Source organism: Anabas testudineus, chromosome 21, assembly GCF_900324465.2.
Source record: "Anabas testudineus chromosome 21, fAnaTes1.2, whole genome shotgun sequence".
In the NCBI taxonomy this organism is placed as follows: Eukaryota; Metazoa; Chordata; class Actinopteri; order Anabantiformes; family Anabantidae; genus Anabas; species Anabas testudineus.
In genome coordinates, this window is record NC_046629.1 from 1,569,205 (window position 1) to 1,583,595 (window position 14,391).

The 14,391-nt window shown below is 43.7% G+C and overlaps 1 protein-coding gene across 1 annotated transcript; it reads left to right on the forward strand.

Annotated features, from left to right (window-relative positions):
• Positions 1 to 4,091: 4,091 nt before the first annotated feature.
• On the forward strand, positions 4,092 to 13,282 carry LOC113173531 (MAGUK p55 subfamily member 4-like). The gene is made up of 18 exons (XM_026376960.1): positions 4,092 to 4,113; positions 4,443 to 4,564; positions 4,651 to 4,728; positions 5,154 to 5,237; positions 5,320 to 5,451; positions 8,389 to 8,470; positions 8,569 to 8,654; positions 8,759 to 8,830; positions 8,983 to 9,179; positions 9,481 to 9,581; positions 10,644 to 10,664; positions 11,182 to 11,220; positions 11,320 to 11,484; positions 11,821 to 11,901; positions 12,169 to 12,262; positions 12,435 to 12,543; positions 12,792 to 12,926; positions 13,097 to 13,282. The coding sequence occupies exons 1-18, from the start codon at positions 4,092 to 4,094 to the stop codon at positions 13,280 to 13,282; spliced, it is 1,806 nt and encodes a 601-aa protein (XP_026232745.1).
• Positions 13,283 to 14,391: the final 1,109 nt, after the last annotated feature.

The following is a 14,391-nucleotide window of genomic DNA, read 5'->3' on the forward strand; positions in this document are numbered from 1 at the left end:
ACTACAGATCATTGCATACTCCTAAATCAACTGGAAAATAAAATTGGCTTCTCTGGAAGCTTCTCTAAAGTATTGTTCACCTACAGTGGTGTGAAAAAGAGTTTGCCCCCTTATTGATGATCAGACACATTAAAGTGTGACAAACATGCAAAGAAATAGGGGGCAAACTTTTTTCACACCACTGTAAATGAACCTTGCATGTTCCCTACTGTGTAGAGTGTTTTTTAATCATGTGAGTTATGGTCATAATTGTTAATATGGAATTCATTTCGTGTCTGTAAAGGGAGATCAAATTACTGCTTGTTGTTGGTGTTGTTGTTGGTGTTGTTGGTGTTGTTGTTGTTCAATTACTTCAGTCTAATCAATCTTGTTTTGTCCACATAAAACTAGAGACTTTAATTGTAATGTCTAAAGCTCCAGTGTTAAAGGTCTCAACAGGCCTCATCCAGTGTTGCCAATCTGGTGTTTGTGTTCCAGCTGCTCACTCAGCTCATCCTAAACTGTGACCAAGGAACACAATCTCCCTCACAATTCAACACTACTTCAGTAACCTAAACTTTCTAATTTCACCTGACCTGCTGATATAACCATAAGTTTTATCATGTCAGCACAACTCTATTATTGCACTGCTTTGAAGGCACTGTGTCCATATTACTCATGCCCACATAAAACAAATATGCCTTTATTTAGTTATTTATTTATTTATTTTGGAGTTTTCTACATGGCTTTTTTAATGCTGTTAACTTTGAATGCCAAAGTTTTCCCTAATTAATGTTCTCATCCGTTTGGAGACTGTGCAGTTTTTCTCTTTTCTTATTTCTTACTCACACACTCTCATGGCACCAGGTTACTGTTCAAAGTGCTGTTTGGACCATCGCGAGCCATCTGGGGATCATTTGGGCCGTTTCCAATTAGTATGAAGCCGTTTGTTATGATATTACCAACATGACCCCTTGAGGCACTTATGTGATATTGGACTCTACACAGAAGCCCACAGCTGATGTAAGGATACAGTAATGGGTGTCATTAATGTCCGCTGCCCTGATGTCCCATGTGTGCATGTGGTGAACAACAGGTCTGGCCTCGGGGGACAGGCCTGAGTGGAGCCGTTGATGAAACAGCTAATTATGACCCGCTGGTCACAATGAAATGGCCCCAGGAGACGTGGTGCTTCGTGAACACAGAACTCTTTACTTCTGTCAAAATGAGTCAACGTGTGGTTTATTGCAAACACTCAGTGACCACAGCACCAGAGGGGTTTGACTTTAATTGCTCGTTTAATGAGGAGCTCATTTACGTAAAGTAATTACCACATTAAAAGTTAAAAGTGGTCAACAGGTGATTAAGACCTTTTCCCCTTGAGAGCAATTAAACACATTATGCAACTCCACCTAGGTGTTAACTCCAACAAACAAAACTTCAATCAGAACAGCAATAATCCAAATCACAATGACAACAGTGTTTTAATCTTTATTAAACTGATCAACTTAAAGTTTCACACACCTTCAACTCTAACTCTGAGAAAAAAGGAGTTCTGATACCAATCTCAATAAAGTCACTGTGTCTGTCTCTACCTGGAATTAATCATTAAAGCGAATAAAGTACATGATGTGTTTATAGACTTCAAATACCACAGAGGTGATTAATACATTATTTATAGAGATGTTATAGTAATAAATGTTTTTTATAAACCAGACAAAAACAATCATTTTATGTGGTTTTACGTTCTAATAGTATGTTCTGAATATTGTGACTATTATATTTGACAGTGAATTTTAATTTCCTCTGAAAAAAACATCACAGTGAATGTGACACGTTTCATGTCTTCAGGACTGGTTCAGGCTGCGTTCTCCCACGGACAGTCAGTTACCCACCTATTTTCAGTTTAGATCGGGTAGTCGCCTTCATTTATGAACAGTAACAATAAAAAAACAACGTGTCCTCTCAGGGGCTCCGTACTTCTTTACGACTTTAATCAATAATACTGCTACTTAATTTACACAGGGAAACTTTCCCAAATTAAACCTGTAATCAAAGTAAATATTATTTATTACATGTATTATTAGTATTATTTTCTCACCTTCACGTCAGTGGACACACGACATGAGTTCATAGGGGACATGAAGCTCTCTGGCTGTTTTATATCAGCAAAACATTTGGGATTCATTTTAATTTAGAATACTAACCTCACAATATGTGCATTTAGATTTAAAAATGATTATGGGCCTTTTTAACACACTCGTGCTGGACTGAGACTCTGAGCTGTTGTTGTGCTTCTGTCCTGCTGCATTATGTCCTGCACTCCACCAGACGTCACTGTAGGTGGAAGGAAGAGTGGCTCCAACCTGGTGGAGCTGTAACACTGGAACACCAACACATCATCCCAAACAACCACAGACTGTGCTGGATACATCACCTGAAAATCCCTTCACTGAGGTGTTTTTTGATATTTTATGTTTTAACGTGTCTCCTCTGTTGACAGTCATGTCTCTATTGACTGTCTCGCTCTTTCTGAGGGGTCAGTGTTAATCTCTGAGGAGGCGACTCAGTGACCATTACCCTCTGATAAACAACACAAACAACACACACAGCGCACGTCTCGAAAACCCAGATGTTACACAAAGATTTAATGCATTACAACTATTGTGTGTTTGTGTGTCAGCTGCATAACACTGTGCTATTTGTGTGTGTGTGTGTGTGTGTGTGTGTGTGTGTGTGTGTGTGTGTGTGTGTGTGTGTGTGTGTGTGTGTGTGGCTAAAAGCAGCAAAGAGTTAAGAAGCTTTGTGATCTGGTAAAGGACTTAAAGTGAATGTTAGAGCAAGAAGACGACACAATCAGGGAGCCAACATTTAAAGAGCGAGGAGCTGAAGAGATGTGGATGTAGAGCACAGCTGAGAAACAGATGGTGTGAGAGACAGGAAGGCAGGAAAGGAAGAGAAGGATTTGTAAAAGTCCCAAAAGAAAGAAGAGAGAGGGAGAGAAGAGGGCAGTGGAGAGAGGGAGAGAGGCCGGTGGAGGGTGGATTAAGTCGTGTTAGAGAGGATTAGTGTCTGTTTTGGTTTGGTAGTAAAATCACATCCATGTCAGTCGCCACTGGCTGCAGCTGATACGCTCACACTCCAACAACACGGCACAGAAACTGAACTGGAGGACGAGCCGGAGGACGAAGAGGTGGTGAGTTTACACTATGTTCTGTACAGTACGGTGGGGAGCTTGGTGTGCAGGAGGAGGCAGTGCTCAATGCTAACATGGTCATGATATGATGGGTTCATGTTTAGTGTGATCAGCTGATGTTAAAAACCACAGAATCAGACCAATTAACATGTTGACCTGATGAGTCAGCATCAGAAAAGTTGATGCTGATGTGATTTCATGATGTTTTCTGGGTGAAGTAGTTTCCAATAGTTAACAAACATCACTAGAAACCTAGATGTCAGAGGATTCAGCCTGTGGCGTTCAGTCAGGCTGCAGTGGGGAGCTGCCAACGATCCCTCTTAGTCTTTTGGTGAAATGATTTTTCTTTGTGAAACCAACTGTGAGAGTCTTAAAATACAACCTTAAAATAGTGAAATATGAAAACTGGATTTTGTGCTGCAGACCGCTGTCCCCCACCATTGAAACTTCCTGCTGGTTCATGTATTGGCTGACAATTGGTTGATAAAAATCTCTAACTGGACGAGGACCAACAGTTCAGTCGTAGCAGTTCTTACACCTCCTATAAGAACTGCTACGACTGAAAATATACAGATTCAGGTTTCAGGCCATGAGATCTGTTCTGTTGACTTTCACTGACCGTGTTAATCAAAGCTCTTTGTGGAAGAGGAAGCTGAGTCAGGATAAGAAGCTAAAGAAGCTTAAATTAGCCCACATCGACTAACCTGCTGCTGGAAGAGGAACAACCAAAATAACTTATATAACTATATAAATAACTAGTCTTTTTTTGACACAGGAAGTGTCGAAGCATTTCCCAGAAACAAGAATGATCAACACTTTCAGTGTTTTTACAGCAGCTGCGTGACTGTATTTCTACATCTTGTGTATTTTCAGTGGAATAGGCCTCTCTCCTCTTCGATGAGTCTGGATGATCAGCATGAAACAAGCTATGGATGACGGTGAGAGACACACACACACGGCTTCTCTTTGAATGCTCCTGACCATCGTTTGCTGTATTCATGTTTTTTTTCTTGTCTTAAGTCTGAACTCAGGTCGACGTCTAAACATTCTTTGGAATTTAATCTAAAACTTAATTCTCATGGTATTAGTGTCTCTCGCTGAGGTCAGGACACCTCAGTAATGATAATCCTTCTGAGGACACGTCTGTTTTTCACCTTCTGCTGAGGAGAAGCTTCCAACCTCAAACATCTGCTGTGACGTCACAGACGACATTTGCTCTTCTGCACTCATTCATTCCTCTCTGGTCTGTTTTCTTATACATGTGCAGTTGTCAACGAGGTGCTGTCCAGCGTGGTGGAGGATGTTGGTCACGCTGTCAATAGAAACATCACCGGTGCTCAGATTCTGCATGAACTGCTGAGTGCACCGTGGCTGCGCGCCCTGCTCAAGGTACGAGCTGGTTCAGCAGGTGTGAACTGGAACAGACACCTCTCAACTGTGAAGACGTGACATCTGTCCATGTTCTGTCTCCACAGATTTATGAGTGTCTGATGGAGTTTCAGAGACTGACACCCAGCCCCGTTCTGCCTTACGCCTCAGGGCTCTCACTTGAGGTTTAAATACACTCATACACACAGTCCTGTCTCTACAGCAGTGGACAACAGAAAACACACACTACATGTCTCCATCATCATTTCAGCACAAAACTGGTTTTGTCATTTTGAGGAGAGGTCTAGAAATCTTAGCTCAAAGAGGATCCTTCAATGTCCTGTTTCATGATGAGCACACACTGGAGCAGGAATTCATTTAGTTATTTAACATTAGCACAAATGTATTTATATTCAAGTCTGAAAATAGTCATGTTAAACTTCTAGAGAAAACATGAAACTGTCAGACTGTAAACTACTACTAGTAACTATATGAAACATGCAAAGTCTTGATCACCTTTCCATCCCAACACACTGAAGCTTTATGAACTCTGAGCTCCCGGAAAACTGACACCTGATGCTGTGTTTGTTCCGTGTCTCTGTTCCATCAGATCATGACTCTGCTACAGAAGTCCCACCGTCCCTCAGCTGAAGCTAGAGAGCTCTACAGCCTCCTCAGCTCACCACACATTCAGGTCTGGATCTTTATGTACACATCCCAGACCTCACGTTTGATGCCCCGTCATAACACCTGTCTCTGTGTCACCTGGGTGTTAGGCGCTCCTATCATCTCACGACAGCGTAGCACAGTCAGACTATGGACCTGTTTTACCCCCTCTGCCTGACGAGCTACCTGAAGATGAGGAGGCCATGAGGATCGTCTGTCTGGTGAAAAACAACCAGCCGCTGGTGAGACAGAGATTCTTTAGTTAATCAGTACTAGCTCTCATTTTGTTATGGTTTTTACTGGACAGTTTTCTAAAAGCAGTGATTACGTGTAGAATATGTTGTAGTTCTCAGAAATGTTCAAGTCTGACACATCAGATAAATCAAGAGAATTACACTGCATATGGTCACAACCTTTCCTGTCTGATTGGAGTAAGCAGGACAGTTGTAAGGAGTATGGTGCTTGGCCATGTACATGTTTAAACCTTCATTTTCAAGCAATAAAAAATACAGTTTGTCATGTTTCGTTTCCTAAGAATGGAACAAAGCGCAGAGGAAGTGTAGGAGACAGAGTAGGAATGATTCGTAATCATTGGAGCAGCCTCCGAAGGCTCACGTTGGAGCATCTTGTCCCTGCGAGAAGGACGCGGTCAGGCGAGGAGCTCAGAGCGACTGAACGTGAAGCCAGGCTTTTGCCCCTCTCCAGAGGAGGCCAGTCCCATCCCTTTCTTCCCCGTTATGAGTCCACAGGAAACTGCTGCTTGTGTCCACGAACCTCAGAGCTTTGGAAGAAAGACCTCAACCGGTCGGCTCCATCTGTCCTCAGTAGAGCTCCCTGCAGTGGTAAGGATGACTGTGAATCCATGGAATCACCAGTCCAACCAAACAAAGCCAGTCCATCCACCAGTATATTAACATGCAGCCCTTCCTTTAATTCATCCAGCCTTTTCTGCATTTGCCTATTTCTTTGTCTGACACTTCATATGTGCGTCATCCATCATGAATCTTTCATCTCACAGACTAATTCACCAAGTCAGCATCCAACCATCATGTGGCCATTTGTCCTGCTTTGATTCTTCGCTGTCAGTGATGATTTCTTTTCTCTGTTGGCACTTATGCCAACTTTCTTTCTTCTCTTCTTTGTCCTCCCTTCATGGACGTTCAGAGAAACCCAAACACAGCAGGGAAGAAGGTGCTTCTCCTGGAGGGAGCAGTGACGACTATGCCTACCCTCCTCCACCAGTCCCAGCCTACAGTCTCAGTCTTCCGAACTCTCCTGTCCTATACAAGAAGGGGACTACAGGTGGGCAATCGAGGAACATTCCTACACCTGGCAGAACCCCCTCTTGTCCTGGAAAGAGCCCTCTTAGGGCCCACACAGCACCTTCTAGTCCAGCAGCTCAACGCTCCACTCGTCCACAGGGGGTGAGCACTCTCCCAACTCCCAGCAGGCAGCATGGATATCAAACTGGAAATGACAACAGATTCCAAGATGAGCCCCTGAATTGCCCTGTGACGATCCACTACGCTACCACTCCTCATCACAGTGAATGCCAGAAGCAACAGCAGCAACCAAAGCAGAGTCAGCATCCTGATGTCACCAAACAGTGCAGCATGGAGGAGCTCAGGTGCACTGTTCAGGCAGTGACCAGCAGCATTGAGCACCACACTCAGGACGTTCACCATCTTGGTCAGAAGATGGTGGCAGCGACAGAGATGATCACAGACAGCATGGAGGAGAACGCCCAAGCAGTGAGCCTGCTGGCTGAGGTGGTAGACAAGCTCCAGGGGCTCATTGTGGCCAACAAACACCCAGAGTCGTCACCCCCACACAGGCGGAAACCACACACTCCTCCTGCACCTTCCCAAAGGGTCTCCTCAATCTCTCCCAAAGTCCACCGCAAACCTCCCACACCTTATCCATACCACCTCTCAACCTCCTCTTCCAATTCTTGCTCCTCTTCGTCCTCGTCCACATCTGTCAGCTCCTGTGCAGAGGGTTTTGCCACATCCAGGAGTCCGAAGCAAATGAATGGAGGCTCTAAGAAAACAGTGGTAACCTTTGGTGTGATCCAGAGAGCAGGAGGTACTAATGGACAGATGAGGCTCAACAATGGCTCAGTTTCTGGGTCTCGTTTGGAGGACCAGCAAGACTGTAACAGCACAGGCTGTTTGACAACCAAGAAGAAGAAAAAGAACAAGTAGGACATAAACAAACAGCCTCTTTCTTTGGTTTTGGGAATAGACAATGAAAATTATTAAGATTCTTCTTCTTCTTTGACTTTTGTAATCTAAAGATTTTTTTTCACACATTGGAAACCGTGGTGATGTAAATCTACAGCATTAGATCCCGTATTTTAACTTAAGGAAGAATGTTTTTCTATTTTTTTAAACTACATATCAGAATCAAACCTTCATCTAAATTCTTAAACTACAGATATTTTTGAGAGACGTCACTGGAGCTTTTTCTTGAAGTGTGAAAATCCAAATATTTAAGGTACAGAGAATTTTCCATCTCCCAACCCACACTTCCTGTTTCATCCTCAAAGCTGTGATTATCTAACCATGGTCATCGTCGTCTCATGTTTAAAGACTTTTCTTTTTCTTATACAAATGGAAGTACATGTTTATATAAATACCATTTGATTAATTATGAGTGTAGAGTACAGCCCAATTACATTAATTCACTTAATTATGATAATATCATGATGCAAATGTGAACTCTGTGTGCTTCTGCTTTGTGTTGCATATAAAAGTTTAAAAGAGGTGTGAAGTTTGATAAATGTCCTCACTGCTGTAAGTGTCTGTAGCGATCAGACCTGTAGCACCTTCTGACTGTCAGAGGAAGAGAAGCATTTTGATATATAGGCATTTTATCAAGGAACAGGAATGTGTGGAATTAAAGGAGACGATATCACAGTTCATCATGAGTCTGATGACCAAATACGTGAAATGCTGACTCAGCTGTAGCGTTGTTTAATATGGATCTTCACAGCAGTGAAGATCCATATTAAACTAGTAAAAAGCACAAAACACTCAAACACGTCCTTCATCTGTTGCTCTCATCCCATCCCTCATACGTATCCCTTCACTATTTGTGGCCCCTCTACATTGAACAGTTTCCCTGCTGCTACTGTAGCTATGAAGGTTGTTAAAGTTGGAGAATTCTCTGTCTGTCAGGGGGCAACAATAAGGAGGGACGAGGAGACGGGAGACATCTACATCGCCAGGGTGATTCACGGAGGACTGGCCGATCGCAGTGGTAAGATAAGAAAAAAGTAAAGTGACAATACCAGAGTAGTAAAATGAAAGCTGGTCAGAATCAGTAATATCATGTCTTAACATTTGTGTTTGTCCCAGGACTTCTCCATCCTGGTGATATGTTAGTGGAGGTGAACGGGAACCCTGTGGGGGGTCTGGAGCCAGAACAGGTCATCCAGATACTGGTAAACGTGGGATGAACAGTAGTGGAAGGTTTTCATTTTCTGTTGTGGTATAAACTACGTGTGATGACGTTTAAGGTCCGTCGCTGTTTTTTTCCTCCTGTCAGATCAATTCTCAGGGAACCATCCTGTTTAAAGTCATTCCCAATCCAGCTCAGATCAGCAGCGGCCAGACGCCGGTAAAACCATCCTCCAAACAGAAAATACTACATAATATACTATGTACTATACAATGCTATACAATATACATATGAACACAGTCTCATACTAAATATGGTGTAAAACATTGTTATGTTTAAATTGGTGTGTGGAACATTCACTTTCTCGCCAGGTGTACATGAAGGCGATGGTGGACTACTGCCCCCAGCAGGACCCCTCCATCCCCTGTCCCGATGCAGGTATGGCCTTCAGCAGAGGAGACCTGCTGGAGGTGGTCGACCAGTCGGACGGACAGTGGTGGCAGGCCAGGAAGTTGCCCTGCACCGCGTCCTGCGCCGGTCTGATTCCCTCTGCCAGCATGTTGAAGAGGTGACAGCACACACACCCTGAACGCAGCCTGGACTCACAGGGTGCAGTGACGTTAGCCTCAAGGTCCTGATCACACCTATGTTCTTCACTGGGAGAAAAAGATTAAGAACAAAGTAGTTTCAGGTTTACTGTTGTCAGAGTCCTTTAATTAAATGTGACACGTTAGGTCCTGAGTTTGGTCTCTTCCTGAACTCTGTAACGTCTTTGCCCACATACAGTAAAGATTAACAGTGTTCTAAGTGGTGGACTCGTGTTTCTGACCAGACAACAGTTGAATCTCTCTGTCTTTCTCTCTCTGCAGTAAACAGAGGGAACAGTGGTGGTGTCAGCCATTACATATTCATACCTGCATCAGACCCTGTGAGGACTCCTCATTATCATCAGTGATGCTTTATTCTACAGGTCCTGTGTTTCTCAGTCAACAGCTACTACAGCTGGAATCTGTCCAGGAGCAGCCTACCTGGTAGAAAACCGCTTCTACAGACACAAAACATCTTAATCGTCACTGTCACATATTTAGATTCACGTGATTCAACGTTTGTGTGTTTGAATTAAACAGTGACAGTGATAAACAAATGAACTTTAATTAATACCTTCTCATCTTCTACTGAATGATGATTTGTTTATCATGAGAAACAGAGGATCCATGAAATGAAGCAACACTGTGTTGGTACTAGCTTTAGTGGACGTTGATGTGTGCACAGTTAGTTAGTAGTTAGTAGTACAGTGACTGTTTTAATCCTCGGTCTGACTGGAAAACGTTTTTTAGTAGATGTTTAAATTGTAATTTGAAACATAACGTTACAAAACCACTGCACATCCACACAAATCCCACAGAGCAGACAAAATACTTCCTACTGAGGCTGTCAGTAGAGATACGGTACGGTTTGCAGGTCTGAACCTGTTTTTGAACCAGAAACACGAACGTCATGATGCATCAGTTGGATTCATCCTGTCTGTCATCTAAACTGCTCTGTGGACGTCTTTTAATCTGGTCTGTTCTTCTTGGTGGAGGGTGATCTGGGGTAAAGTCATCTCACCCTGTGTGTTGACCTCTGTGCAGGTTAAAAGCAGCAGGAATCCCATTTAACACCAGTTTCTTTTCTTTGTTTGAACCCGCTGACCTCAGTGACGCCGGCTGATAACGGTGGGTGCTACTTTGGGTTGACTTGCTACACTCAGCAGTTTCACCTACACGTGAACCTCGTGGTGGTGGAGTCTAATCACTAACACCAGCAGGATCCTGATGATGCTGTTGTCTCATCCTCACACAGATTATTCCAATTTAAATTTGAATTCACATTTTGTGGCCTGAACGTCTTTTTCTGTTGCAGAGGACGATCTCACGCTGGACAAACGCGCAACGCAAACAGGTAAAACATGATAAAGACTGAGTTATAGATGCACTTTACCCATCAGCCATCAGTGCAGAACAAGTGACTGTAGATTTCCTTCTTTCCACAGATCTGGAAGAGATTAATTTTGGTGGGTAAGTCTGTTCAGACTCATGTCTGATTACTTCATGGTCAGGTTAGTCAGTTCTTCATCCCACCACCAGATGTCCTCCACTCCTCCTCTGTTCCACTTGCACACCTGCTGCCTCACCTGTTCCTCCTTGACTTGTTTCCTTCCGTCTTCCGTCACCTGTCGTGGTTCCTCTGTCCCTCGTGTCTCTGACAGCTTCTGTCTGCTGCTCAGCATTTGGATCTTGTCTTTTCTATTTGTACAAAGAGTTGCAGCTATCATCCATCAATATACAAAGTCTAAAGGATTTATTGTTTTTCAGTTCAGGTGGTCGTATCCATCACCTTCATCCGCTCTGTCTGCAGCACCAGAGAATGAATTAGACTTAATTAGACGTTGATGTATTAATGTAATAAAAGCTTTGTGTTAATTCTAAAACTGTGTTATTGCCACATTCAAGTCTAACAATGAAGGAAAAGTGAAGTGGTTTTAAAGTTTCCACACAGAGAAGAAGAGTTTGAGTGTTTTCTCCTTTCAGATGAGGCCGAGTCTGATGTGGCCGACAGCTTCTACCTGGGTGAGATGTGTTTATCTCTGTTCAGAATCAGCTGTTAAAACACAGAAACTCAACACGTTAGCGTCACTGTGCAGAATAACTGCTCTCTGTTGGTCCCAGCTGGTTTCCGGCGGAGTTTCCGTCTGTGGAGGAGGACGTCCTACAGGAGGAGACGTCAGTCCTGCACCTCCTGCTCCCCCAACACTACTCTGTCCACCCCCTACGAGGAGGTGGCTCTGTACCAGCGCCCCCCACAGGAAAACCACCGCCTCATCATCCTTGTTGGTGAGAGACATATATGTATATATCTCAGGAACAAGGTGTTTACATGTCCACTCAGTTAGTAAGAACAATAAACTCTGTAATATATTTATATAAATATACTACAGAGTTTATTATTCTTATTAATTCAGACGCAGTCAGAATCCCGACTAAAACATCCAGTGATTTACGTTTAGTTGTAATTTAGACAGTTTTGTTTTGTTTATTTTAGGAGACTGAGTCGTTCTCAACACAGGAAGTGGTCAACGACACCACCTATCAGCCACCTACAGTATGATACACACCGTTGCTGTAGTTGAGTATTTCAGTCGTCTGTTCTCCTGCTGTCTGTGTCTTCAGGGGCTTCGGGAGTCGGAGTTAATGAGCTGAGGAAGAGACTCATCAAACTGAACCCCTCGACCTTCCAGGGACCTGTTCCCCGTATGTGACATAAGTCAAACGTCAGGTTTAAACTGTCAGAATCTACAGTATTAGAAAACGTGTATAAACCACAAACTGACACATGTACTCGTTAGATTAGTTTAAATGTTCACTTAAAATCATAAATAAAGTGATCAGTCATCTCCATCTTCACTAAATCATCATTCTGCCTAATAACAACCTGACTCAGAGTTTATATGTATATTTTAGTACTTTTACTTTAAAGTGCTTTACCTGTACTGATTACCTGTCGTCCTCTTTCTGCAGACACCACTCGTCCAATCAGAGCCGGGGAGCAGACAGGACGAGAGTACCACTTTGTCACCAAAGAGCTGTTTGAGTACATGGCCTGTAACCACAGGTACAGTTGTCTTATGGTCACTGGGTTTTAATCTGACCTGATTGAATTGATTGATTCTAGCATTTAAAAATGTACGTGACCCTGTTGTGTTATTAGGAGTTCTAATTGTTAACAAATCCTTTAGAAATGTTAAATACAGACATTCGAAATAACTCGTTACTGATGGTTTCAGGTTTGTGGAGTTCGGGGAGTATAAGGGCCACCTGTACGGGACCAGCACAGACGCCGTTGACGACGTGCTGAAGCGAGGACGGGTGTGCATCATTGATGCTGAAGCACATGTGAGTTTTATTAGAAAGCCGGTCAGTGCCCTCTGAGTGTTATTCAGTAACTGTGACAGCGTTTTTCACTACTTTCATAATTCATTGGTTAACACACAGTGTGAACTGCTCACGCCTGGATCATGATGACGATCGTGCATCAGCTCAGTCTGACTGAGGACCTCCAACACATGGAGCCTCCTTCGTAACACCATCTGTGCTCTTTTTGCTGATGTTGGTAATTTCCAGATATGTTTTTTCATTGTCAGAGCATCCAGCAGCTGCGGACGAGAAAACTGAAGCCATACGTGATTTTCATCAAAGCCCCCAGTCCAGAAAGTCTGAGACAGACTCGGAGAGACGCTCGAGTCATCACCAACTTCGCCATCAACAGAGCTTTCACAGTAAGACAGATGTGACTTAACACACTCCTATTTGTTAGTTTACAACGAGGGCGGTGCAGCTCCACCCTGGGTTCTTAGAATCTAGAGTTTCTTCTTCTAATCATGGCATGAAAACGACTCGGAGTAGCTGTTGAACACTTTACAAAGCTTGGCTGTTTCTCCTCCTGCAGGAGGACGACTTCATGGAGCTGGAGGACGTGTCTCGGCTGATTGAGGCTAAGTACAAACAGTTTTTTGACACCGTGCTGGTGAACGAAGACCTGCAGGATTCCTGCATTCAGCTCTGCTCCATCATCCAGCAGGCTCAGGATGAACCTCAGTGGATACCTGTCAGCTGGACCCGAACCGAGGAGTAGGAGCAGTGAGAGAGAGGTGGAAAAGATAAGAGGAGAGTGGCGTGTGGAGATAAAACTGATGTGAAGAGAATGGACGACTGGGGAGGAAAATAATCTTCACCACAGCTGATCAGTGCAGACACACTGAGCAGGATTCACATCTCTGGACTCTTTATAAATGTAAGAAGAGATCTGAGTGAGAAGCCGTCATCAGGCTCCAGAACAGAACCTCGTCCAGTGATCATCAGACCTGCATCAGTGAAATCCCAACATGCTTGTTGATGTACATACTGTATGTGTAATAATTAAAGATCAGGACTCAACCATGTGGCCGGCGTCCGTGTCTTCTTCTCTTAGAAAGGTTAACTGTAAAGCAGCACCACCCCCACCCTGCTCCACCTCTCAGACTCTGGTTGGCAGGTTAATCCTGTGCAGGGCAGATGTAGCTCAGCAGATTTAACAGGAGGATTAGTGTCTTCGGCTTTACTGTCATCTATACAAACAGCCGTGTGGGGGTTAGAAGATATTCTTTACTGTGCACATGCTGCTGCTGCCCCCCCACCCTTCATGAAGGTCTGACACTGTTAAACTGTGACCACATGTTCTAAATGTTGACAGAGAAAGACGAGTGTCTCAGGACTCAATGTGTTGACCTGGTTTCTGTGACGTGAAGGTTTTACCGCTGACCTCTGAACTCAGACCAGGACCAGCACAGAAAATGCTGCATGGTCCAAACACCAGACCAGACTTTGAAAGCTCTGAGAAAGTTTAACACATATAAAACCTCCACATCTCGTATCTTGTGTTCATCTGAGGCGTCCTTCAGCAGTTAAGTACGGTACCTGAATAAATGTGTTAATTAATTTGTTGTTAGCATCTGTGGCTACATGGGGTCCTGCCAGCTGGTGACATCACAGCTGATCAACCAACCACGGAGCTCGAAGAGGCTGTGACGGCTCAGCGCACGAACCACCTGCCGCTAAACCCTGAGATAAGATCAGAGGGAGGCTGCAGTGTGAACGCTTCACGGCCGCAGACAGACTCCGCTGCACAGGTGAGCACACACCTGAAAATACCTGTTTAGTATAGAAATAGTTCCTCTTAGGGACAGAAACCTGCTGTGCAGTTAG